At 34.5% G+C, this 27,307-nt stretch overlaps 2 protein-coding genes across 4 annotated transcripts; one reads left to right on the top strand and one right to left on the bottom strand.

The window, feature by feature from the left end:
• Window positions 1–6,347: 6,347 nt before the first annotated feature.
• Window positions 6,348–9,291, bottom strand: LOC145731086 (beta-glucuronidase-like). The gene is made up of 13 exons (XM_081982676.1): window positions 9,152–9,291; window positions 8,917–9,093; window positions 8,677–8,862; window positions 8,457–8,623; window positions 8,272–8,405; window positions 8,029–8,219; window positions 7,860–7,980; window positions 7,605–7,803; window positions 7,190–7,333; window positions 7,047–7,131; window positions 6,820–6,996; window positions 6,631–6,769; window positions 6,348–6,573 (listed from the first exon to the last, which is right to left on the bottom strand). Exons 2-13 carry the CDS (start codon window positions 9,076–9,078, stop codon window positions 6,377–6,379), a joined length of 1,902 nt encoding a protein of 633 aa, XP_081838802.1. The 5' UTR covers window positions 9,079–9,093; window positions 9,152–9,291; the 3' UTR covers window positions 6,348–6,376.
• A 12-nt stretch (window positions 9,292–9,303) lies between these two features.
• Window positions 9,304–25,237, top strand: LOC145731088 (phosphoserine aminotransferase-like). 3 transcript variants are annotated; one of them, XM_081982680.1, is made up of 7 exons: window positions 9,304–9,381; window positions 23,305–23,383; window positions 23,436–23,566; window positions 23,619–23,896; window positions 23,947–24,041; window positions 24,095–24,264; window positions 24,698–25,237. In XM_081982680.1, exons 2-7 carry the CDS (start codon window positions 23,327–23,329, stop codon window positions 25,056–25,058), a joined length of 1,092 nt encoding a protein of 363 aa, XP_081838806.1. In that variant the 5' UTR covers window positions 9,304–9,381; window positions 23,305–23,326; the 3' UTR covers window positions 25,059–25,237. The 3 variants fall into 3 exon arrangements, with proteins under 3 accessions (XP_081838806.1, XP_081838804.1, XP_081838805.1); XM_081982678.1 differs by lacking the exon at window positions 9,304–9,381 and adding an exon at window positions 9,454–9,580; XM_081982679.1 differs by lacking the exon at window positions 9,304–9,381 and adding an exon at window positions 21,609–21,721.
• Window positions 25,238–27,307: the final 2,070 nt, after the last annotated feature.

The following is a 27,307-nucleotide window of genomic DNA, read 5'->3' as shown; positions in this document are numbered from 1 at the left end:
CATCAAAGGGATATTTACAAAACTACAGATAGTTGACCGTAACTGACTAACTAAGCTTCCATCTGTGACAATACCTTTTCTTATTTGGATAGTTTCGAACGGTAAGCTTTCCAAACTAGAAGAAAAAGAATGACGGATCTAAAGTATTTTCGTCAAAGAAACGTTCAGGCACTAATATATTGTTATTTCTGGAGAATCCGAAGGCAAATCCCGTCGTAATCCGTCTTTGTCAGGCCGTGGAAGGCGAGACAGTTTCGAGCCGGGAAATAAATTTCTCCCGCTCTAGTTTCTATTAAATTTTGTAAAAATTGCAAATTTAATAATAAATAGGTGCGCGCGAGAGACAGGCAGTTGCAGCTGCAGCTGCTCCAGGATTTCCACGACGATTCATTATGCCGTGGCTGAAAGACGAGCGATCCCACTTCTCAGGTGAAATCACACGAAATTGCATTCGCGGTTTTCCCGACTGGATATTGTCTGGTGACAAGTCTTAGGATTTACACCTTCAGTAGCGTCACAAGAAAAATAAATTACTAGAAAAAAAATTGTTTGATGTAAATAATACGAGGAGTAAATAAAATACGAAGGAGTGACAATTTTCCAACGAGAATACACAACACAACAGTCTTCTCCACAATAGATTTATTTAGTTTTTAACAATAAACCATCCTTACGTACGTAAACTGACATTTGAAGATGATAATGAGATATCAATTCTATACCTAAAAGTTGTTAGAAATATGATTTTACATATCTCAAATACATAAACAGATATTCAAAGCACTTCAAAGCATATTAAAACTACTTTTAGATGCAAAAGTAGACATTTGATCTAATACCTTAATACATTCTTAGACAGTCCTCCCCGACCGAATAGACCGAGAAGTTAAAAAGTGACCTACTGTAATTGTCCAGAAACAGATCCAGAAACATACATTAATATTATTAAGAGTTATTTGACAGTACTAAAAATGAGAAAAGTATACTCACTTTTTGATTGCAAAGGTGAGATACAACAAGTTGGAACTTGCTGCTTTTGTCATGCTTTTAAAATGACAAAAAGTAATTCAATGGAGACAGTGAAATGTAATCCTCACAATGTTGAAGAAGAAAATGTAATCATTTTAACTGATTATGAAGACAATGATTAATGTATCCAAGTTATTTTATTTTGAAATGTTTGATTGTTTTAAACACTTGCTATACAGCCAGTGTTAACAATTTTGTAAATTGCAAGCAAAACCAGACATTTACAGGTTTCAGTTGGAAAACCAAACTTGTGAAAAGCACACAAAAGTTTAGTGGTTTATTGGTGTAACTTTTTGGTAGGTTTTTTGCGTTTTACTCAAAACTACTTATGTGTCAAATGTCTGGGATTGTCTTTAAACGCTTCATATTTAGTAAACTTTGTGGAGTACAACTTAGCAGTTTCGATCATTGACGTATTAATTTTTTGATCGATTGGTGTGATGGGTATTGGAACGTGAAGGGTAATCGGTAGCAGAAACAGCATTTAAACGTTAACATATAAATGCTTAAATCAGTTCGTTTGTCGGGCCGGACAAAAAGCAAAATCGTATCAGGAGAACGATCAAAAGACAAAGAACCATTTTCTCTGTGGGTGGCTGTAAATGAGACGACAGTGAGTTTCACGCAAAAAGTGGGTAGTACCAGAGCAAGACGACCTGACGTTGCCAACTTAGTATTTTAATTATAGTTGAAGCCCATCTTAGAGCCTGGGACAAAAGAACCGACTGCGTTTTTTTGAAAAAAATATTTCCCAAGCTCATTGTCACTATTGGCGCGATTCGTTTTCAGTGTCACGTTTAGGAAAAGAAAAACGTTATTAGAGACAGGCGGTAGTGGAGAAAACTACACAAAGACCCTTTAAGGAATCCAGATCGTCCTACTCCAAGGCATTGTGAGGTCACGTACCTCGCAAAGTCTAAAGCACTTTTATTGGGGGATGTTTCGGTGAAACGCGGCCAATTTACCCTCGTGGTCCTGAGGGTGACTTTGTCGACGAGTTTATAGCGTTTTAGCCCCTCTTCTTGTCATAATTGCTAAACATTTTCTTAAACCGTTAAGAAGTGAGTACGGTCCACAAATATTTGACTCGCTACTACTTAAACGCTATAAAAGGTACGAGTGCATTGTTTGAGTTTCAGTTTAGTACCGAACCATTCCCTTTCACATCTGCCGTAGCATATCCTTTCGAAATGTCGGAAGAATAAAAAAGCAAATAATTTTCGGTTCGGTAAACTTTACTAAACAAATATGTCTTTAAGATTTAATGGTTGTAAAACTTTATAAACAGGTATGAGGTTCTGTTTGTGTCTGAGCCCGTCCTATTATTGTGGTCCAATGCTTTAAGGTCGAACAGATAAGTTCTTCATAAACGTTCCGGTGCTAAACGATGCTTTTTGTAGCAAAGAGGAAAATTCACGTTTTTGTCCCGGCTCAAAATGGCAGTCACAATAATTATAATAACAAGAAAGGGACAGTAAACGCCGAATAATTAGCCGGACCCTACTAACGAAGGACTGAAATATGGCTCGGTTTGTTTGGAAAGGAAATTATTTTCGCCGATTAAGGTCGTGTCTCCAATGTAAACGAAACTGGACAAAGAGGATCTGCCCCAACCGGCATTGTTAAATTTAATCCCAAAACATTTGTGTTTATGTTCTTGCACTACGACTGGACGTATCGATTTAAATCGCCATTGTTTTGAGATGTATCTACTTGGTTTTGCTTTATGCATATGATTTATCAGAGTATAAAAAGTATCCTTTTGGGGTTATATTGTTGAAATAGTAAAGAGGTTTGTACTGTACTTATTTAATCTGAAATGGGCGATGCGGATTAGTATATTATTCAACGAGCATGTAATGATAGTTATTACTCACGAAGATGAACGCAACATGTGCCTCAGGCGAGTTAACGTGACAATAGCCGTTGTTTGGTACCAGACAATTTGACAGCTATTGCAAAAATTAAAGTAAATTGAGATAATGTAACATGTAGTAATGCCTCATTATTCATGGCTAAGTAATGGGTGTGATTATCTATTCAAAACAAGTAAATAATACGCATATTATTATACAGTTGTAGAAAAAGAAGTTGATAGATATAATTCCTGTCATTATATCTCTAGTATTGTTTTTGTGTTATGTGTGTCATGTTGTTGAAATTTTTGACGAAAAACTTAGATAATGTCATTAAAGTCATTCAATTAATCTACCAATGTCCGTTTTCAAAGAAAGTGTCAAAACCTTCACAAACTTTTTCAATATTTGTATGTGAGGATAACAGGAATTCCTGAATTCAACAACCTCTCCAACTCGTATGTCCGAAAGTAAATCTAGTTTGCTGTATAAAGCATTTTTCAAATATAGTTATTATTATGCAGTGTGTTGAATACGTATTATAATGAATTGTATGACTTTAACAATAATAGTTTTAACTATGTCCAACTTTGGAAAATGCTACATTGCCATTAGAAATTGTGCGATAGAAATTATTTGGTAAAATAGTTAAAGACCTGCCACTGAACTCAATAATTTTTAATATTGTCAAATCATGCATTTTACTTAGCAAAACGAATGGACAACATTTGCAGTCATCTTCTTGCACTATCCATGCACTGGATATGGCGACCACATGTTACCACGTTTTTCCTCTATTTTACCCTCCAGAACCAACTGTATTTTTCGTTCCGAATGCCCAAAGTATGCAGTTTTCCTTTTTTTGATTGTACATAGTTAGCAATTCTCGGTCCTTTTGTGACATAATCTCTAATTTTTGTCAGATTTTTGGAATTATATTTTTCTATTCTTTTCGCTAATTTGTTGTAGATAATTTCAAAATTAGTACACCTCTTGAAACAAACAGATGTACTAGCTTACCTATTTAACCAAATTTTTTTTCTTCATGCATAGTAAAACCTCCTCTCCGTCTCTGTTCTTCCTTCCTACTTTTTACTTCCGAAAAACGAAAATTGAGCGCAAAGAGATGCGGCCAGGCTTTAGAAGTCGACCCGCTCCTATCCAATCCCTTCATTAATATTGGATGATCCAGGACGAGAAGCCTAGACCCAGTATTATTTGCATGTAGATGGCGCTCCGTAGGCCCGTAAAATTTGCGTAAACAAAGTGGAAAAAAATGACATCGTCTAGGGAGACTGTCTCGCCTTAAAAGACGACCTACATCATAGTTAAGGGAGAAAAATGGTAAGCTGGAGAGCGTTAATTATGTAAAGAGTTCTGGCATCAGGAGAGGAGGGAGACCGGTAATTACGCGTTTTGCATCTATATCCGAACTCGCTTCCGGTGTTGAGGGATGTTGGAAAGCTTTTGGGAATATGGATAATTTAAATGTTTTATGCGTTTGTTGCCGGTATCCAGATGTAAATTTCCGTGTGAACTTTTGACATACGTTTAGTAACAAAAAATCGACGGTATTTTTCAGCTGTTTTGGTATGCTAAACTGGCTGGAGCAGCTCTAGTTATGACGGTAATTTTAGGCAATTTGTAAAAAAAATCTCTATACAGAATCCGTAATAACGCATTTAAATTTTAAATGTTACTGTTAGCTGGGTTCGATTTCGCCCCTCGATAATTATGGGTATATTAAATGTTTTAGCCTAATTGCAACGGCATGTGATGAATATTATTACCTCTGTTTTGCATAAAGCCTCCACTGTTCTGAAATTATGCTCAATTAAGTGCTGGGCAATGTTGCAACGTCTATCTTTCAAGTGCTCCATCACCTAATTTTAGGTTGAGTGAGTTCTACTAAAGGCTTAGTAAACGTAATATCGCAAAATTTTTCCTGTGAGACCAGCAGTTGTTGAATGTTTACCCCAAACTTTCCTCAAATCTGCGTTCTATTTAAGAGCAATTTTATTTAAATGACGCAAACTAATATATTCCCGAAATCAGGCTCTCAACTGAGAAAATTTCAAAAGTTTCCTGCCAAACCCACTCTAAGCATCTGTAACTTGGAAACTATTAAAATTATCATAATATTTAAGGAAAATTTAGACAGCCGCCGGCATGTATATGTTTATTTATGCAAATTGGAAAATTGCCTCGAACCATCGGGGATAAACAAAAGGCTTTCGGGACCGTTTTGAAAATATCTACATACATAATATGGGGCCGCACAGCTCCGGTTCAAGTTCATTTATATTTTACGACGAATATGCTTGAGTTTGCCGCCAGTTTTGCAAATTAAAATCCGGCTTGTTTACTGGAATAACCCGAGTTTTCAGCGCCCGGAGCAAAAGCCGACTTACCAACCGGAAAAAAAACGGTAAGTCGCGTACTATACGTTGTAGTTTTACGGGCGTCCGGGTCGTATAGTTGAATCAGTAGCCCCATAAAAATGTTTTACGGCCATTCGGAAATGGAATAAACCAAAAAAAGGAAACCCGTTTCTAAGAGAGATAGAGCCGATTTAACGTAAACGTTTATCGGGTGCCACCAATCAAAAGGCGTTGGTGCGAATTCTCTTGGGCGCCCTTGATACGCTACTTTCTCCTTAGAAAAACAAAACAATCCTGATTCCCGAAGCAATATAAAACGAAATGAAACAATATTTCTTTGGGTAATCCGGGCAGGTAGCGCTCCGGGAGCTTGGGACTATTAGCACTTTACGACGGGCCAGCTAAAGATGTGAACGTTTATGTCTTTAGATTGCCTGCACCAAATCAAGTATATTTATTAAAGTTAAAAAAAAAATTATAAAGTGTAGGTGAAGGTGAATAACATACAGTCTTCTTCACAAAATTGTATTACACCTCTATTTAAATAAGGAAGCCTGTATTAAATAAGTACCCATTGTCAGAAGCTAGAAGTTGTACAATCTATAATTATAAACTATATTCACAAATTTCGCTTTTCTCGTGCAAGTAGTTTAATCACAGTTTTTAAGGCATGATTTTCTTGAGGCTCTTATTTAGTTTAGTATGTAGTATGGTTCCTTTTTTCTCTAAAATAAGGTAACCATAGAAATTTTCATATATAGGATGTCACAAGGATGCTTTTTCCGTAAAAATGTGTCACCTGACTAACAAACTTGAAGTGTTTTTGGAATTTGCCAAAAAATCCTGTTCCACTCTGTAATTTGTTGAAGTACGTTTTCAAATGGACCACTTTGTACCCGCCATCAACTTGCTTACGATATCTTGCAAAGGTCAGTTTTAGTCACACAATCATAAATGTAATGAATTCTTGTTTTTTCGGTAAATTCTAGTAACATAAAGATTTTGTTACTACTAAATTTAAAACAATACTAAACTAAATCATAACTAGATTTACACCAGTACAACTTTAAAATGAAAAACATTCTTTGCAATAATTATTTATTCAACTGCCTACAGCTCGTCTTTAACTTTTTCTGTGGTAGATTGAGGAAAATTGACAATATAAGGATCCAAATCGTCTGGTACTGTTGCATTGTCCAGTTTATACGCCAATTCCCAGTACCTTTTCCTCATAGTAAAAGCTGCTTGTTTCGGTTGCCGATTCCGAGTAAACAACCCTTTTTTGTTACCACCTACTCTTCTTATATCTAAAATAATCCTCATAGATTATCATTTTAATGAAATAGATAATCAGGTAGACTAACCTTGATCAGTTTTAAAGTCAGCAAAATTCCAAATCATTTCCCCAATAAACCAACCTTCGTCTCTTAATTCGTCAAATGCTCGAAAATATTCCTCCATCACGTCGGTTTGGTATTCTTCCGACCATACGTACGAAGGAAGCTTTAAATTGTATAATTTAACTTTAAGTTGAAATATTAATGATCACTTACCAAACTGAGACCTTCCTCAGAATCCGCACCGTACTCAGTAATAAGCACAGGTTTGTTGTGCATTTTATTCCATCCTCTGACATATTCCAAAATTCTTGGATAAATTCCATCTAATTCACCTACGTTACTGTACCAACCCTCGTAACGGTTTACTCCCAATATATCCAGAAATTGACCCTAAATTTGTACAGTCAACCACAAATTATAAAATCACTAAAGGAACTTACAGAGTATTCTACATCGTATGAGTAAGCATTGGCAATGGTGATTGGCCTAGAAGTGTCAAGACTTTTAATATGAGCCCTTATTTGCCTGTAAATGTATAAGCATTTATCAGTCTGTAAACAAAATACAAAGTTAACATGCAAACTTGTAATATTCTTCAGACTCATATTGGGTAGTAACAGGTTCATTAGCAACGGACCACATAACAACCGAAGGTCGGTTCTTGTCTCTTTTGTATAACTCGGTAAGTGATTTTTTGTGGTTCTCCAATAATCCATCATAATAATTCCTAAAAAAACGTACGTCTCTGACTTCTAAACTTGCCAATAAATAGTAAAAAACTTATTGAAACTCTAAAGTAGTCTAAAGTCTCTTAAGATGCATTCCCCCAGGAAAGTCTTAGATCAATATTCCTTCGGGACGTGACCTCATTTTAATGAATTCGAATATTTTAGAGAGGTGGTTAGGGTTGATAACGAAGTTTAAATGGAGTTATTTGTCAAACTTGAATCCGGTCATATCATTTTAAAGATGGCGACAGTGGCGGCGCCTTTACCTACGCTGTGTCTACTGCAGGAACTTCATCAATAATCATAATTCCCTGTTGATCTGCCAGATCCATAATTTCGTCAGCGTAAGGGTAATGTGAGGTTCTGTAACAGTTTGCTCCAATCCATTTAATCAAATTGTAGTCACGAACTATTAAAGGCAAGTCAAGACCTTTGCCTCTTATATCTGAATCCTCGTGTCTTCCAAAACCTTTTGTTACCAAAAAACATTAAACTTGTTAACTAGTTGAGCATAAAATTCCTCACCTCTAATGTAGATACTTTTGCCATTAATTGTGAATGAGGTGTTGTCGTAAGCTAATTCTCTAATACCAAAAGGTTGCTTGTAGTGGTCTACCAAAACATTTTCACTGTTTTTTATTATTATCTAAAATAAGTCACTCATTTGCCTGCAATGTGATTCAAATCCTCAAACCTCTAAAGTGTAAAGATATCCAGGATTAGGGTCCATTAAGTAAGGCCACCAAAGTTGAGGGTTTTCCACTGATACAGTGCCAGCAATAGCATTTTTGGACACCACTAAGTTGCCTTTCTTATCGAGAATATTTACTTCATGGATAAGGTTTTCCACAGGCCCCTCGATAGTTACGTCGTATGTAACCAACGCTAAATATTCCTTGCTTCTAGTTGTGTCATAGAATAATTGTGGTTAACTCACCAGCCGATCCATTTAGTTGAGTACGAATATCAATGTCATCAATGTAGGCTTCGTTAGTTGTGTAGAGTAAAACAGGTCTGTCAATTCCTGCGTAGTTGAAAAAGTCGAAAGAGTAGCTAATGTGTTTTCTTCCACTGTAATTTATTTTATGAAGAGTAATCTGTAAAATTTCATACAAAACTTACCTTAAAAGAGTTCTTAAGTAACCTTGAGGAATAGTATAATCAGTTAATATATTATTAACTTCCACCAAAATGACGTTTTCCTCTCCAACCTTGACGTAGTCGGAAATCTCCCCAGCAAAAGGTAAATGGCCAATTTCATGAGTTAAAGCTTTTTGTCCGTTGATTGTCTGTGGAATAACTGTTAACCAACCAAGTTAACTTAAAATTGTTCAGTAATTACCACACTGGCATTATAGCAAACTGAACCAAACCGTATCCAAATTTTCTTGTCTCTCCATGCTTGCGGAACGTAGAAACTCCTCTGATACCATACAGCCCCTGCATGTTCTCTGACAGTCAATTTAGTGGATATGTCATTGTAACTTGATGGTACTGGCATTAAATTCAATTCTTCATATCCACTAGCCTTAAAAAATAAATTTCAAACTTTTAAAGTATAAATGCTATGTGGTATACCAACCTCATCAATGGTAGCCACACGACTGGCATTTGTGGTAAAATACCACAAACCATCCAAACTAATCACATCTCTAGCTTCGGAAGGTTTGGCTTGTAAAACCCCTCCATGGACTTTAGTACAAACAAAGAGAATGGTTAGCAACGAGATTGTTGCTAATTTCATGCCTGTTAGATTAATCTATTGTGTGTTTTATTAGTAAAGTCATTAATGAATTAATCAAATTTCAAACACTTACTTTTAATGTGTATCCATGTACTTTCACAATAATTACTAGTTAAATATTATGAGCCCAATGCACCGCTTTTATACAAACTAAGTACATATCAGTGGCTGTTGAGATAAATACTCGATTCTGTTATCAGGGCAAATAATGTGACAAAAAGCAAAAAATCAGTCAGGTGTTACGAAATTGGCCTAATCCTTATTGATTTTGTTATGGTGAACAGATGATTGAGCTAAACTTGAGTGAGTGTTAAAGGTGTTTTTTTTTGATTTTGCAAGGATAATTGATTAGTTTTGTTGATTGGGACAATCTAAAGTAACAACTTTTGAATAAATTCAGTATTTCTTAATTTTTACTTTGATCATAAAACAACTACATTAGAGCTTTTGAACATGACTTCATTACTTGTGGACAAATATTGGCCTGTAAAGTATGCATGCTGTAAGTAAAGTAACTCATTAATAGCCTCAATCATTGGTAAAAGGTTTGCTAAAGTTAACTTATCTGTTGTGTTTTGAAATGTCATTAATTTAAACAGCGATGAAGGCAATTTCTTATGGAGTTCACCCTGTATGTTCCACTCAAGTTGTCAAGTGGTTTGTTTGCTAATTTATCAGTAAGTACGTTAAAAAATTTTGTTTGTTGTGCTGGGTCAAGCACTGATAACTGATTTTTTTTAATTCTATTAATTATTAAATATAAATATCAATTTTACAAAACGCAACTAGTCCGAGAAAAATATAGTTTTTGTTGAATTCATTTCTACTAATTTTAAAATTGTCAAGCACAACAGGAATATTAAAAAATGTTACTATTTTGTTTCATATTTAAAGCACCTTAATTAAAACTGTATAAACTACTAAACGACTAACTGCAAAATTCATAAACGTTAAATGATAATTCCTTTTAGGGGTTTTCCCGTTAAAACCACCTCACAGAGAGTTTAAAACTTTCAAAGTTAACACACGACTTAACAAAAGCTCGCCGCGCTCCCCGACTCCGTTCGACCGGCAAAAAGGGCGATTTCGATGCAAACGCCCAAACAACTTCTGAACCGTTTCGGTTTTCTTTGTGGACTAAGTCTGGAAATCCCCCTCAGAATATTTAAATTAAATTAAACCCCCGAAATGGATTTAAGCTCATTTCGGTCGCTTTGAACTAGAAGATTGAACCCTGCCTTGACTTGCACAGGTATGCCATTGTTTTGAATCTGGATTTTTTCTGTAATAGATGACCACGTACCTGGAAAGTTATCCAGGAATTTCGTTTGCAGAGTAAAAAGTTGTAGAGCACTTCTTCTTCTTACTAAATTCATAACGATCTTGATCTCCTTGTTTTATCAAACTTAGTTTATTTGGTCATAGTTTGGATTCACTAACATATTGCAGATAGATACTTTGGACAAGACTACAAAATTGTATATCTCTACATACATTTTCTTGGCACTCTTTTGCAACTAAATTTTCAAAATGAATAAAGTGTGATATAATGAATTAACTTGACCCTTCGAGCAAAAAGAATCAGGAGGTTGCAAATATTTATGCCCCGTTTGTGCATTAAGCGACCGAGACGGAAGTCGCCATCTTTGTCGCCCACATTCGCCTTCTGCGCAATTGAATGAAACTTCCGAAGTTAGTCGTAAAACAGTTTTGTTTATATTTGGTCCGTTAAAGGTTAATTTTTGCAAACTTTGGGCAACAGCAGACTGATTATCGTCACTGATTTTCTGACAGTTTTCGGCCGCCATACTGAACGATTTTTGTCCCCCTCTTTGATTGCTATTGCTCCTTCCTGCTATATTTTTGTATTCATTGACTTGACCACTAAAGTCCATCCCAGGGCTAGTGGCAGTGACGTAATAATTGTCGTTTCTTTTCTATTACATGTGAACTGAGCGAGATCGAAATTTTAACGAATTTTTAAATTCGTGAATGTTCAGAAAAAACTCCACGTTCGTAATTGGACAATGTGTCATCTGAACCACATATTTAAAAAATATATTAAAAAAACACCATTCGATAGCCCATCAAAAAATTAGCGCACATGTATTATATCATTTTCCTGAAAAATGCTTCCTAAAGAAAATACAGTCAAAATTTCGAAGAAGTATCTCTTGTAAAATTTTGATTCAAAATTCTATTTGCGAGATAATCAGGTTATTACGTTTTAAAACTCAAAAAAAATGAGAGGATTCAAATTTGGTCACCTGGGAGGTTTACAAGTTAATTTTTGACACTGAAAATAGTCAAAAAAACAGGATTTTTGGACTAATTTTGACTAGCGTTTAATTTTTTAGACTATAAGTAGTGCCAAACTGATCATTCAAGACTTTTGTTGTTGTTTCAAGAAATTTGTACTGAATAGTCTAAAAACTTGTTATTTACTACTAAAAATAAGGTTATAATCCGTTTTTTCAGACTGCAATCCATTGTCAAGTGTTTGAAAATGGATTTCAGCAATAAGAATTCTTTTAATGCTACAAATGACTTTAGTAAGACTAAAGATAGTCCAAAAGTTTTTTTTCAGGACTTTAATTGATATACAACTCAATTTTCTAGGCTGAAACCAGTTTAGAATTCAATTAAACACTGGAAACTGTCCAAATTTATTTTTTTGGACTAATTCATTTCATAAAATTAGTTTTTAAGTCGAAGCATTTAGTTTTTAAGTCGTAACATTTAGTTCCAAAATTTTTTTTTTTATTGAAAATTTGAAAATCGTTTTTTAAAGTATACTAGAAGATAGAGAAGATAGTCTTGAAACTCGATTTTCCAAGCTAAAAGCATTTTTAAAGCACTAAAAATAACCAAGAGTTTTAAGAAAATGAAAAGAAGAAAGAAATGTATTTTCAAGACTAAAATTTTGAAATTTGGTTTCATATTACGAAAACTTACTTCAAATGCAAATTTTAAGCTTCTAATGTCACTTTTCATTGGTTCAGAGTATCTTTTTTTGGTGTCCAAGTCAATTTTCAATGTTTAAATATGTGAATTTTTAGTCCAGAATTTTAAAAAACGAGTTTTTAATGTCTACAAGTCAATTTTCAATAAGTCTTTTAATTTATATGAAAACTGTGACGACTGACTACAAAGACAGTTTTTAAGCTTCGCAAGTCAATTTTCAAGACTAAAGTATTCAATTTGTTTGGAAACTATTAAAACTGCCTACAAAGGCATTTTTTAAGTAAATTTTCAACGTTACCGAGACAATTTTTAGGTTGAGTTGGGTTGGTTTTAAGTCTTTGAACATAATAACTCAATTATTTCATAAACAAATCAGAATTTTATAAGAGATATTTTCTTTTTAAACTTGAACAAGAAAATTATAAGAAACTGTATTTTTTTATGATCTAGTGACGTAGAGAAAAATTAAAACAATCTTCCTGTATCTACTGGAGAATTTTGACAAACGTCATTAACATCACGTAATGAGTCATTAATTTCATAAGTCTTTGTTCCAAATTTGATCAAAATTACTCCAACGGTCCGACAGTTATGACAAAAAACCGATTTTTTAAACTGAAATATGAAGGACTGAATTTTCCTTAAAAAGCATTTTTCAGGAAAATGACGTAATGCATGTCAACTTATTTTTTGATGGGCTATCGAATGCTGAATTATAGACATTAAAAACTAGACCACCCTGTATAATAGGCCCAAAAATCCCAAATTTGAGTCAAAATTTTGTGTAATTTCGCAAAAAATTGTCCATAATTTGAAACATTCGGTATACACCATATGACAAAAGAAAGCTAATGAATGGGACTATCACGTGACGTTGAGCGGGTAGGGCTAAGTTGTACTGTTTTGGTCGCTAGAAGTAGTTAAAGTTGACTCTAGTTTTTCGTTGTTTTTCTTTAATATCTCAGGAATGCCTCAAGTTAGAGGTCTGACATTTTAACCAGAAACGCACCTCGTTGGATGTCTGGTTCAACAAAGACAAAGCTTTTTAAATCACTGGAAAAAACGCCCAAGCCGGCAAAATATCAAAGAAAATCTTAATATCGACACATGAAAAACACTATATGTAAAGCCAACTAAGATTGGAATTTGAATATGACAGTTTAGGTGCAAAATTCGCCAGTCAAAACAAAACAAAATTAATGGAATTAAGGACACTCTTATATCCCCCCTAATTTGTACTGGTAATTATGATATTGAAGGGTAATTACGTTTAGTATGTTTTGAACACACTCAACGTGAAATTGCACATAGTGGGGGAGATTCCGACCATCATAATACATTGATTAACAATCCTAGGACGTGTTTTCCTTTCCGAATGAAGGCAAACAATGGGACATACTCCCCGATGACATTAGGGGGGACGAATTACAGTTTACATATATAATGCATGTTTGCAATTCAAACTATGCCACTCACGGATCTCGCAAAGGGAGTGAAGGGGCAGCCGGATCATTCCGTGGAAATCAACTGGAATAGCCGAAATTCGAGCTCGGGGGTCGTTTATTCCGTTTGACAGTTGTTTCGGGGGCTTATTTATAGGGTAACATTAAAAGCGCGCCAGTTTTATGGGGCCATCCTTCTTCCTTGAAGGGTTGTAAACAATTAATTAAGGCTGCGGAACTTGAACACGACCGAAATAACACTGTTTCCTAAAACGGTCTTATTGTTTTGATTATTTTCGTGGCAATGATTTTTCTAGGGAAAACTATACGATTTCCCCGAGGTGCGAAACTTGGAAGAGCAAAACCCGTTACCATGGCGACTTAACGAGGCTTAACGGTGTTTCTAATTGCGTTTGAAGAGAAGTGAAACGTAATTTAGTTGTTTTTATAGCAGTTTGAAGATGACAGCTTGAAGATCAAGAACAACAATAAAGTGTCAAGTGCCGGGGCTTAATATATATTGTAGTAGGTGGATGGTACGTCGAACGTCTACTTGAACCGTAGGAAAATATGCGGTCGTGACTAAATGCGTTTTCTTTCTCTAATAAAATTGTTATTAAAGTCCGAACTGTAGTCGAGAGTTTAGTTTAGTCGTTTACGACCCGGCGTTTTCTCGATTTACGACCTCCTAAACTATTATTTAACAACGAGATAGAATGTCATTTGACGCGTTAAGTTATTTTTTATACATTCTCTGTATTGTTGTTTAATTCACTTTCTCATTTAGTTGGATGGGAAAGTTAGTCAAACGACACTTAAACTTTAGTAAATTTAGATGTTAAAAATAAAATAACTACCATCAAATACCACAGTTTAAAAACAAAATTTAAATTGGCTGCCACATACCTAACCTAACCTAACTCTATTTAGACTCTTAATTTTTCCTATCACAAAGGAAATGGTTTGAGGAAACAAGTTTATGGTTTAGAACGGGGCTTTCAATGACAATTATGGGTGGAGCAAAAATGTACCCACAAAGAGAAAGTCAGAAAAATTGTATAGCGTATTTACTTGTTGTCAAACTTAGATCCATGGAACTGTAAATACAACTTGTATAAGCTATTTTGGTATTTTATTTTAGGATTGGTCCGAATACGTTACTTTTCTATGAAAGGTTATATGTATCCCAACTTTTTAGCGGAACGGTCAGGAAAAATATGCAAAATCTCAATAATGTCCATTGTTCATTAAAATTTAAATATCGTTTAACTTATTACTTGAAGTTTAAAATAAATCCTTTGTTGCAAATGTACCAATAAAAAATGTCATTCCGTCATTTCCGTCCGGACGATTAGTCGAAAATTGCAGAAATTCTCAAAATGACACACATTTATGATAATTTATAGCTTTATAGAACTACTAGGTTAATTTTGACAGTTCTGAGAACTGTGATGTGACACAACCAACGTCCTAAACTGGTCAAACTGGAAAATAGTGTCATTAAATCTATCAAATTTGCCTCCATAGAACTCTAAATACAATTTACTAAACAAACATACTACTTTGGTACTTTATAGTTTCATGGCAATGCCAAGTCATTTTGACAGTTGTGACAGCTGCCAAGTGACTAAAAACAATGTCGTATACTGTAACCAAAGGTGGCAGCTCTCTGGTGACTAAAGACAATGTCCTAGACTGTCACCAAATGTTGCAACTGTCAAACATAGATCCATGGAGCTGTAAATACAACTTGTATACGCTATTTTGGTATTTTATTGTTTTATGGCAGGACCAAGTCAATTTCGAGAGTTGTGACAGCTGTCACGTGACTAAAAACAATGTGGTATGTTGTGCCCAAAGGTTGCATCCGTGAAACTTAGATCTAGGGAGTTGTAAATATCACTTAAAGTGTTACATCAAAATTATACACTATTATGATAAGTTATGGCTTCGTGGCACTTTTAAGCTAATATTGACAGTTCTCACAACTGTGACGTAATATAACCAACGTCTTAAACTAACATCTAATGACACATCTGTCCAATTTGATTCCATGAAGTTGTAAACACAACTTTTAATTAAATAATCGGATACAATATTATGGTATATTATAGTTACATGGCAGTACCAAATCAATTGTAACAGTCACGTGACTAAATATATTTTATTTTTATGATTTTTCCAGTTTTTAAGATATTTATTTCACATTCATAATACAGAGTGTCTTAAAAGCTGAGCATCGAGAAAATTAAAATTTTATAATTGAACATTTTTGAACAATAAAATATGTTTTTTTTCTGTAAATTAGAAGAGTATTATTATCCTATTAATAAAGAGTTGATAAGCACCATAGCCTCCAAATAAATTCATTAATTAATTTATTTATCAAACAATTAACCTAAAACTGCTTAAATACGTTCGGTACATACGACGGTTAGACAGTTTCTTTAACACCCATTTGCACCGTCGTACTTTAAGCCAAGCTTAAGTTAAGTGTGGTTCAGACTGTATAGAATACAGTTGAAAAAAGTCACAGTCTGAAATGACGGTAAATTCTCGAATTTAGCAGCTGCATTTTAAACATTTATGGTGTCTTGCGAAATTTTCGTAATTCTTAAGCGTTTCTGAGATATTCGACTCGTTTTTTCTTCTTTTTTTGGAAAATGCAAGAAAATTTTGCCAATTTTGTATTTTAGGGGCTTCAGCGACTGTAAAATGCTCAAAATGTTTGTTTTGAACTGCTCTTTCACTTTGTGATAATTGAAAACTGTTTAATTTGAAAGTAACTTTCTGCCAGTTGTGACCGCGTTTACTCGGTTCTAAGTAAGTGTATGCCTAGTCCACTGGGTACAAAAAGTCATATTCAAAATTTTTGGTCACTGTGCAGAATGTCCATAATTCTAACCATTTCCGAGATGTTGAAGACTGTTATTACTTCTTATTTGAAAATTATAGCGACTGTAAAAAGCTTAAAATGTTCGTCTTGAATTCTTGAACTGCTCTTTCAACTCATCCTAGCGACGTAACATTTACAGGATGATCAAAAAACCAAGTCTGTTTTATTTTAATAATCAAAGTCTACTTTGCTACATAAACTAGTTTCAAACATTGCGTCATTAAGGAAATACAGGGTACTGATAACAATTGAAACAATCCTGTAATGCTAGTGATTATTGACATTTTATTAACAACTTTTTCTTTAGTAAAGATTTACGCAGATTACTGGTGTAGCCAGTTTTAGAAACTTCTCTAAACTCGAGAGTTATAAAAAACAATTAGTTTATACCTACTCATTTTATTGCATCTTAAATAAAACGAATATTCCTATGAAATTTTTGACATAGTGCCTCTGGGCATGGCTATATGGTCTTCTTCAAGATAGTAATTTTCCGAATTAGCTTCCTCTGTGACAGCTCCAAGAGCTTCTTACTATTTGCCAAGTGCGTTAGTTAATGAAAAATAGAGAAAAACATTTATTTTCAATTTCATATTGTTAACCTTTACTTATGCAAGCTATTCCACATGATTACTAATTAAAAATAATATTTACAAACGAAAGTAGTAATATTAAAACTTAGAAGCTATAAATATGATAACTTACTTCGCTCAACTATTAGTAGCAGCAAAAATTAAACTTGATTCACTAAAATGATTACTTAGTTATGACTTTTTCGTAAAGATCAACCGAAAATAGAGGAGATACAGTAATAGCGAATCTCAAAGGAAGCGATTTAGAAGTTCCAAGCAGGAAGTAGAGCGGCAGATCATTTCCTGCAACTTTCAGTCCGACCTGACTAAATCCAGGCACTCGGAAAAGGATATTTACTGATTTAATTGCCAAGATTTCTCCGGGCAATAAATTCTGGCCAGCTTTTCCCGTTTATCCGTCTCAGTGTTCCCGTGGGAGACGGGCGACCTGGCTAACTCTGATAGATGATGGAAATTGGGCTTTGGCCCTTTAATCTGGTTTTCAGCGGGACACTTTATACTTATCCTATGATGGGCCATCTCAGTTTTGAGAAGATACCGAGATGAGAAAGTGCCTATTGTTAGATCCGTGCAACAAGTAGCATTTTTGCATTACCGCGTTCTTGGCCAGGAAGTGCTGTTTCACCCATGACCGAGCCCGAAATTCATATCCAATATTCGAAAAGATAATCCGGGCTGCTCGGGGGTCCTTTTAAGGGACGTATTAAAAGGGGCCACAAAGCGAATGTGCAATGCGACGTGAAATTGGAACCGGCAAGAATAACCCGTCTAATCGCTTTCTGAAGATTCTCTCGAGCATGTCACAAAAGCTTTCCCCGACTTCGCGTTTAAGCTGACACAGTGATGAAATAACGTTTTTCTACCGCCCTAAAATCCCTTAAACGACTTATCAGAGTTTAAATTCTGTTGCCGCTTTTGGAAATTTGTCTTTAATCTAAAACCTGTTTAAAAGCCTATAAAAAGTTGAGAAACTTTTACTTTCAAACGGCGAGCGAGAAATCCAATTTAAATTATATACAAGCATTTAAGCAGGGTTTATTTTCAAACTGTCTTAAATCGTTTAGAACATTCCAAAAAAGACGAGTTTAATTTTATTCAGAGCTATTTAAAGAAAGTGTAGTTCTTAAAAATATAAAAATTTACATCAAAAAAGCAAGCCAAAGTAATCAAACAGAGATGGATAAATAACACTTTATTGATGACTTAAAATTTCCTAACTTAGAATAATCTCATAATTATTAAAGTTTAGTAGATTATAACGATATGACGTTAGAAACTTTGCACTTCCTAACGCTTAACCGAAGCTTAGTATAGGATGAATAAAATGTCAGAAACTTACGTGCTTCATTATTAGACGTTTAACATGGAAAGCCAGATGGGGTAAAAGCATCGCTTAAGTTGCAACTAATACTAGGATTAACAAAGAAAATCAACGAATTTTAGTCAAAATTTAAATTTAGAAATTACGGGAAAAGTGAAGGGAAACAAGGAATGTCACATTGTCTTTGATCTGAGAAAATGCCCTACTCAAAATAGCATTTTTATTTAGCAAAGCAAAATTAAATTTTAAAATATAGGGTACCACAAATTCATGTGTAAGTAAAGTTTTTATTTTTAATTCTAACCTAAAATTCAAACAAACTAGTGAAAGTTGATATCATTTAAATAAAAACAAATAGTACATTCAGAATCTGGTAAAATATAGGGTTGTAGTAAAAAATTAAGTTGATGAAGGTTTTCAAAAACAGAAACGTAGATTACTTTAAACAAGAAAATCTCAAAAAAATATCTCATCAACGAGAAAAATATAATTTTTGTTATTACAGTAATTAGAAAAAACTTCTATTCGAAAATGTAAAAATCCATTAAATGAAAGTTGATGATGGTAACCAGAAACAGAAACGTTGAATTCAAATAGGATATTTTGACTTTGTAAAGAAGGGAAAGTTTCAATATTGAAGTGTCATGTATTTTCAGTTACTCTATTCCAAATTATCCTCAAAGAAGGACTGTATTCACCTGTTAACCTTTTTTCCAAATAAATGTTTTATTTACATATAGTCAAATGCCCTAGTAAGATCAGGAAACACTCCATTACCACAATTTAATTGGACTGACTGTTTTTTTTTTTTTCTAAAAGCTTAAAAATAGTGAGACACTCCCATAATAACTCTGTAACTCTCAAATCGCCCTCTTTGCAAAGTGGAGTAACTATTCCAAGTTAACCTTCATATAGAAAAACTGCTATTGCAAATCTGAAGCAAAAGAAAATGTATTAGTTTCCAATAAAAAATGGAAACTTCTGAATAGTTTGAGCAGACTGCTTTGTTTGGAAGACCAGGGCCAAGACAAAAAGCAATTCAAAACTACTTTGTCGATTTTCCATAACTTAGGGAACAATGTGGGGTGCAAGACATCGTAATATGGGGGAGACAAAGAAAAAGATATTGTTAAGCTCACGTGCGAAGAATGGAAGAGGGAAGACTGCCACGCATCGCACTTGAAGGGAAACCAACAGGGAAAAGAGCACCCGGAAGACCAACTAAGAGATGGAAGGACAGCTGGCAATCCACCTCCCAGGAACTGATCCAGAGGAACACCAGAGCAAAACTAACAGATCGCGCGATCTTAAATATGAATAAGAAGAAGAAGACTAAAATTAAGTAAAACTCCTTCGGCCACAAGCATTGAATCTATTAGTACTAATATTAATACTATTACTAAAATTAAATTTTGTTTTATAAACTAGTCTTTAACTGAACTGAACCTTCAACTGACATAAATATTTCTTTTATGGTTGCTTTTTAATAATTTTGGTCATTGACCACATTGTCGACTCCAGAAATGTAATACTAATTATCATTTGGATGTTAAACTTGCCGATTTATTACCATCATAAGTCATAAATCTAAAAATAAAACTGAATACAATTTAGACACTTTATGTGAACCTGTCGTTGATGACTGTTGCCTAATGACGACTTACTGGGAAAGAAAATCTTTAACAAAATAGTTACTACGGCCATCCGAGGAGATGATTTACGATTAGCACTAAATCAGTCGATTAGTCTCATAAGAATCACCGGGATCATCCTACACTATTAACAATTTAATTAGCGTGTTCTCGGGTAGTTACATACAGTGCGGACATAAATAAGCGCGATATTCTCGTAGACGCGGTCATGTAATAAATTCTAAACCAACAACCGTATAAATAAAAAGAGTCTACAACGTTTTATTTTTATATTACCGATACGCCTATTAACTGGCAAACCATCCTCTCTTTTCTGTTAGTTATAAAATCTTTTTCATGGTTTACCCCAATAAAAATTGTTAAACACATCAATCTGGCCGTCGTCTAAAACCGAACCGATTGCCGTATCTTACGCGTTATCGCCCCATAAATATACTTTTTTTGCTGTCCCGTATATATGAACGGCATCGCACTAGGGGATTATGGACCCCGTAAGGGCCATAAATTAAGAAATCTTCTTGAGAACAGTTGTGGTTCTGTTTTTTCGGATAGGTGTGGGTTTGTTTTTCGGAGGTTTTTGGCCCGCAATAAGTTGTCCAGGATGTCGGGAATTTATTTTCGAAATGACTTTGTCTGATGGGATAAACCACAGAGAGGATAAACGTATTTCATTTTGATAACTCGACGTGAAAAAATCTGTTAATAAAATAAATTTATTTTTGACTTATTAGTTGATTTCAAAGACACCAGTAGATGTATATGTGTATGTAACTTGATAGAGATAGAAATAGAGATTTAAACAAGACAGACTTACAAAAAGAAAAGTAAGTTAAAGGGAGACAAGGAAAGAAATTTCCTTTCTATTCTTCTACAGAGAATCCATCCATCCATTGCAGGGTCCTAATTCTTAAAACCAGGAAATGGCGTTCTCAAGAGAAGTGTTGATAGAATGTGACAGAAGCAGCTGACAATGGCCTGTTTCTGTCACATTCTGCAGACTTTTATCTTGATAATTTCCTATCCTCGTTTCAAGGGTTTGTTGTACTCAAGGAGCGTATTCTTAAAACTTGTGAAAAGATATATCAAGAGAAAAGTCTGTAGAATGTGACAGAAAGCTGTTATTATCAACTACTCCTGTCACAATCTATAAACACTTGACTTGAAGAATCCGTTTCCTGCTTTCAAGAAGTAGGGCCCAGAATTCAATCAAACCCATGGTTTGACCCCAGTTTAATGAAGACCAGGATGGATGGATCAAGGTGGTCTTCATTAAACTGTAAATGGAAGAAAACCCACTCAACTTTCAAAATAACGGTAATATTCAACGCCTTCTAGCGGCCGTACGGTTAAACTTATTCCTGGTAAAAATGGCGCCAAATGGAAGTTCAACTGTCATTCTGACAGCTCTGGCTGTGAATTGAATAATTTTTTTTAGGACCGGACTGAAAAATTCTTCAAAAAATGGAGTTTTTCATTAAACTGAAATAATCAAAATTCTTACAATTCCAATTTGTAAGCTAAGAACGTCCAAGAGCAAAGAAAAGCCATGTTGAGTCCTTTCACCTGGTTTACTTACCTGTAGTGACTAAGATTCTTTCGACTTTACCAAGTTATAACAAGTTAATAAAAGCAGGAAAAACATTGCGGTAATTTGGCAACATTGCCTAACCTAAGACATATTAAATCAACGATAAAACTGATTAATTCCGGTACCGAGTCATTGTACGTTGATTGGAGAAAGTACTATTAAGTGTCGTTTCGAATAAATCATTAAAGTAAGTGCTAAACATTGAATTTAAATTAATATTAGTTTAAGATGTGTTCATTTAAATCCTAATGCAGACTTTAACAATAATTAATATAGTAGCTGTATTATAGTTTTGGTATGTAGATAACAAAGCGTGCTCCAATAATACATCGCACGATTGCAACGTTGTCAAGTGTGTTTTATTTATTAAAATTGATTATTAACCTCAAATTAATGAAAGAACACACAAAAAAGAACACAACAAGATGAAAGTAACTAAAGTAAATTTGTAAATACATGTAAATTAGTTAAAAAATACTAAGGAGATCTGGGAAAATCTCCGTATGGTAAAACATTGATTTTCAGACAATTTGTATATAAAACGTACTTCCAGGATAATGTGGTGAAAATAGGCAATATTCCTTGATGTATTTTTAATATTTCCCAATAGCAAAATCACCTGGTATTATCATGATCCAAAGGAAAATTATAGGTAATAAATAATGAATTATAGCGTTGTTTAGAACAGTTTTATTAGCATGAGGCAGAAAAAAATAATTGGGTTATTAAAAAAAACTCCTCCGCCCAGCCATTTAGTTGCTCAATCAAATTTCGGTTACATCCATAATAAATTAACAGGCCCCCTAACTTTGTTTGAGCAACACGTTAACTTGTTTCGTATTTTATCGAAATAATGTTGCCTGGTAGACTTTGCATAATTTCAGGTATCCGATGCTGTTGTGAAAGGATTGCCTGTAATTAATTTCAATAGGATCCCAATGTAATGTTGGGGGATTTTCATGATTAATACCAACATAACCAATGTCCGATGTAATCTTCCTTAATTTTAATACATGCAAATGCCAAAATGCAAAATATCTTGTCTTTCTAATATGGTCAAATCGAAAGCAATTTGTTTGGTTGGCTGATTAACATAGTTAATGACAAATCTTGATATTCAAAGAAAAGTCTCTTGTATTTTGTTTTTCATTAAGGTCTGGTCACACAATATGTATTTAATATTAGTTTTGTGGTACTGCTTTACTGATAACTAAATTTAAAATTAATGAAAAAGAAAACACAAAGCCTTCTCCACAACAAGTTTATTCAATCTGTAATTAAAGAGGGGCGTTCGACATGTTTTGAGTGTATAGACACCCATCATAAGGAGCTAAAAGAATTACAATCTATTTTTTCCTTTTTTTTATAGTTTTCCTTTTCATTAATTTGAATACACCTCCACTGTAAGAACATGAACTACTACTTCACTATTTAAACTTAAAATATTCAAAACAGTTGATAAAACTATTAAAGCCAGATTTATTATTTAAATCACTCGCATTGCTAGGGTTTGCTTACCTCGAGCACCCGACAATTTCCCACGCCGGATTTAATCAGGGAAGACTGCGTTATGTACTATTTAGGCTGCTGAAGATTAGATATAAGCCCCTCAAAACCGCATTTCCCAATCCAGAAATAACGTTAGATACCCTGCGGCTGAAATTAATTTTGTCGCTCTTCTAAATTTAATAATAACGAAATTACTTCGTTTTAACTCCCGGCAGTGGTTGTCGCCTTCTAATTCATATTTTTCTATTACCAATCTTACAGCCGTCAGAAGAGTGTAGTGAAAATGTCTGCAATAAAACCGATCAATTTTGGAGCTGGTCCTGGAAAAATCCCTGAAGAGGTAACAAATAATCCACTTGCACCACTTTTAGTAAATAAAAGGTAATCTCCAGGTACTGAGAGAAGCCAAAGAAGAATTTCTTTCCTATCAAGATCTAGAGTTTAGCGTAACAGAGCTAAGTCATCGTTCTGAGGCTTATGCCAGAATAAACCAGGAAGCTCAGAATGATCTTAAAGAACTGCTGTAAGTCACGTTCTAATATTTAACAACCAAATTTAAACCAGTCTTTTCGTAGAAGCGTACCAGAAAACTACAAAATTCTACTGTTACATGGTGGAGGCCAAGGTTTATTTGCGGCAGTGCCTTTAAACTTAATGAGTACTAATGGAGTGGCAGACTATGCTGTTGCAGGAATTTGGTCTAAAATTGCAGCAAATGAAGCTAAAAAATACGGTCAAGTGAATTTAGTGTTTCCAGAACCCAATCCAGCCGGGGTTATCCCCGAAGAGAAAAGTTGGAAACTGTCCCCAAATGCCTCCTACGTTTACTACTGCGATAATGAAACTATTCAAGGTTGTCAAATTGGTTTATTTTAATAGAACAATACATCAAATTGTTTTTAGGCATTGAGTATCCTTTTATACCGGATACTAAAGGAATACCTATAGTGGCTGATATGTCTTCCAATCTTATGACAAGAAAATTTGACGTGTCCAAGGTCAGGCAAATCAATCCCCTTTGATGACTGATGTTTTGATAATAATTTTGCAGTTTGGAGTAATAATAGCAGCCGTCCAAAAGAATCTAGGGACTGCAGGTCTAGGAATTGTGATAATCAGAGAAGATTTACTAGGGAAGCAACTAGATATTTGTCCTTCGATCCTAAATTTCAAGCTGAACTCGGATTACAACTCAATTTTAAATACTCCTCCAATTTTTCCGTAAGTACTATGCTTTACGCAATTGTTGTACTATTATCCTGTGGATTTAACAAAACTCATAAGTCATTGTTTAGACTGAAAAAAACTGGTAGTGGTGCTCTTGTTCCATTGAAAACACCAATTAGGTAGTTATCTGCAGATTTTTACACTCGAGAGTGTGTGTAAGAAATCCTAATATTATTAGTAAAATATATGCTATCTTGCAAAAAGCAACAACATTTTTAGACTTTACCAAGATTTGGCAAACACAAACCTGTTTTTACAAAATAGACCATACAGAATCTAACCGGGTTATATTGAAAGTTGATAAGTTTCCACAAAATTACAAAAACACAGTTTGTTTAGAGAGAACGTTGTATATCATTACTGTTAATTAGAACGTATAACATACACATCAGTAACTTAGTATTGTTAAAACAAACATTTCTTCCAGAGTTTACCTTTTCGGTAAAGTTCTCAAATGGATTAAGAAACAGGGTGGAGTCGAGGCCATGGAAGAAGAATCCAAAAGAAAAAGCAATCTCCTGTACAAAACTATCGCAAAATCCAATGGTTTCTTCCAGAACAACATTCCTAACGAAAACCGCAGTAAAACCAACATACCCTTTCGTATTAAAAACGGGGATGAAACCCTTGAAGAAAAGTTTCTTAAACAAGCTGAAGAAAGGAAGATGTTTCAGCTAAAGGGCCACAAATTAGTGGGTGGTATTAGAGTGTCCCTTTACAATGCTATTACCTACGAAGATGTGGTTCGACTGACCGATTTCATGAAAGAGTTCCAATTGCTCAATTAAGTGGTGCACATTTTTAACAAAGCCATTGCGGGCTTTGCGATGTCTGTCCATTAAAAAGGCACCGAACAAATTGAATTCTTCCATTAAAGCTCACCGCGACTAAAAATTAAGGTAATTCTTTCTTGTTACCCCTTATATCCAATTACATTATACCACATTAAAGCAGCGATTTATTAGCACCAACGACGTTTCATGTTTTCAGTATTGAACAATTAATATTTCTCGAGTCGGAACAGCGAAATGAACATGTTGTTGGGTTCTGCCATTGGCTTATCTTCTGGGGTACCTACCTATATCTTCGTCCAGTGGCGGATCATTAAATCTAACAAGAGACACTCACATATTACGTGATTAGATCAAGCCACCTAAAGTGATACATTGCAGCTTAATATTTCATGCAAGAATTTGATTTTGGAGTTTTTAAATTTTAAAAAAGCTGGTACGCCTCTGGAACACTTTTCATTACTGGAATCGTTCCCTGGAATGATTAATTAATTAATCTCTTCGAAATGACCATCAGTCACTGCGCCCTTAATTTACATCGTTAGCTTATCTCGCTGTTTTCTTGATTGTCTCCTCGTTCGGAGAGCGGAGGAGTGCTAAGGAACATTACTGAAAGTCTAAATCACTGTTTCCTGCAATGATGCTGATATTTCCTTTTATCGTAGTTGCATTGTTCGTACATAATCGATTTCAAGTTTAAATTAATGATATGACCGGGAAACTCCAGAATTTTGAAATTGCAGTCTGAAGATAGTTGGGAAGTCACGTGACAGTGGAGGAAACTTAACGAGAACTCCTTTGGATTACCGCCTCTTTCTTCCTGTGTGCAATTATCGAAATCACGCCAAATGAACTATTATCACGTTTTGTCATACATTTTACATTGATGATGGTTGATTGGATATATGGTTAGGTTAAGTCAGTATCGTAGAAATACCGGAAATGTCTTTACAATCATCCCAATTAGCTGCACTACTATTTATTTACTGTACGTGTATCCAAATGTAGGTTATCCTTTTATTGAAAACGCTAAACTACTATAAACTCTTGACGTAGTGACACTTTGAAAACTCATTTTGTTGTAACGTATTACTGCTACATTTTTTCATAATTTGAGGTGATTTGTAGTGCAACTCACAAAGAAAATTGTATCAAACACAATTCTCTAATTTTTATTGGGTTTCATTCAAATCGCCCTACCTACAAAGCTATAGCTTACATTTTATTCAAACGTTATAGAGATGAGAACGATTCTTGTAACAAATCGCCACAAGTTTTATGTTAAAAAACAAAACATTTGCACAAAGATATCTTCACGGGAGACACCTCTTCCATAAAAGCGCAAAAATAGGGCTCATTCAATGTAAATTTAGTGGCTCGTATTACTTGATTACCAGGGGAAACAACATTGTTCCAAGAGACGTCTCGAATAGGGAAACCAGTCCCATTTTGTATCTGAGCGGACTATATGACTCTATCTAGGTGTGATTCTTATTTGGGAATAGTCTATCGTATTTTACTATCCACTTTTTTACATTTTAGTATACTAGACTATACGAGTAATTCGAGTTGGTTTGAATGAAACTTCCACCTTTTGAAGAAGAGTTGGTTTATGTGAAGTTATATAATTATTCAGATGGCTAACTAGATGGGGAAATGAAACCGGATTTAAGCTGGTTGGCCACTAAAAAGCGCGAATTAATTCGGTGGAAAACCTTAATTCTTCCACTGGCGGATTTTGGTCTGTTGGCTGAACGTGACGAATCCAGGCCTCTGTGGATTAAAGTAACAATTAAGTTTTTATCGAAGTTACGTAAAAGGGTAAAGCTCCGGCGCGGGAGGCCGACTTTTAAGTAGATTAGCCTTTATTCGGTCCCTCAAGCGAAGCTTAGCCACCCTAAACGGGATTAACTTCGTAAATGATTCCCAAGGAAGGTTTTCATGCATATTTTTAGGTAAAACACAGTTTACAACACAATCTATGCCACAATAGTTAGTTATCTATGAAGCGTTAGTTTCTTATCTATGAAGTGCGTAAAGTATTACTTTATTACTAATTCCATCAGCTTACCCAGCAAAAGTCGAAACAGCATTATAAACTTTCTCCAAAATTATCAGCGATGTTATTATTATTTAGCTTAGGGTAAGTTTAATTATTTGAATTAGTCCCTTATTAATAAATGTTTAATTTCGCTTTATTGGTTTGTTTTCTTATTCATACATATTTCTTACAAATTATTTTATTT

This window comes from Ips typographus, linkage group LG6 (assembly GCF_016097725.1).
Source record: "Ips typographus isolate SLU linkage group LG6, UJ_Ityp_2.0, whole genome shotgun sequence".
Classification (NCBI taxonomy): domain Eukaryota; kingdom Metazoa; phylum Arthropoda; class Insecta; order Coleoptera; family Curculionidae; genus Ips; species Ips typographus.
Note: the sequence above shows the minus strand (reverse complement) of the source record. Positions and strands in the feature narration are given on the sequence as shown.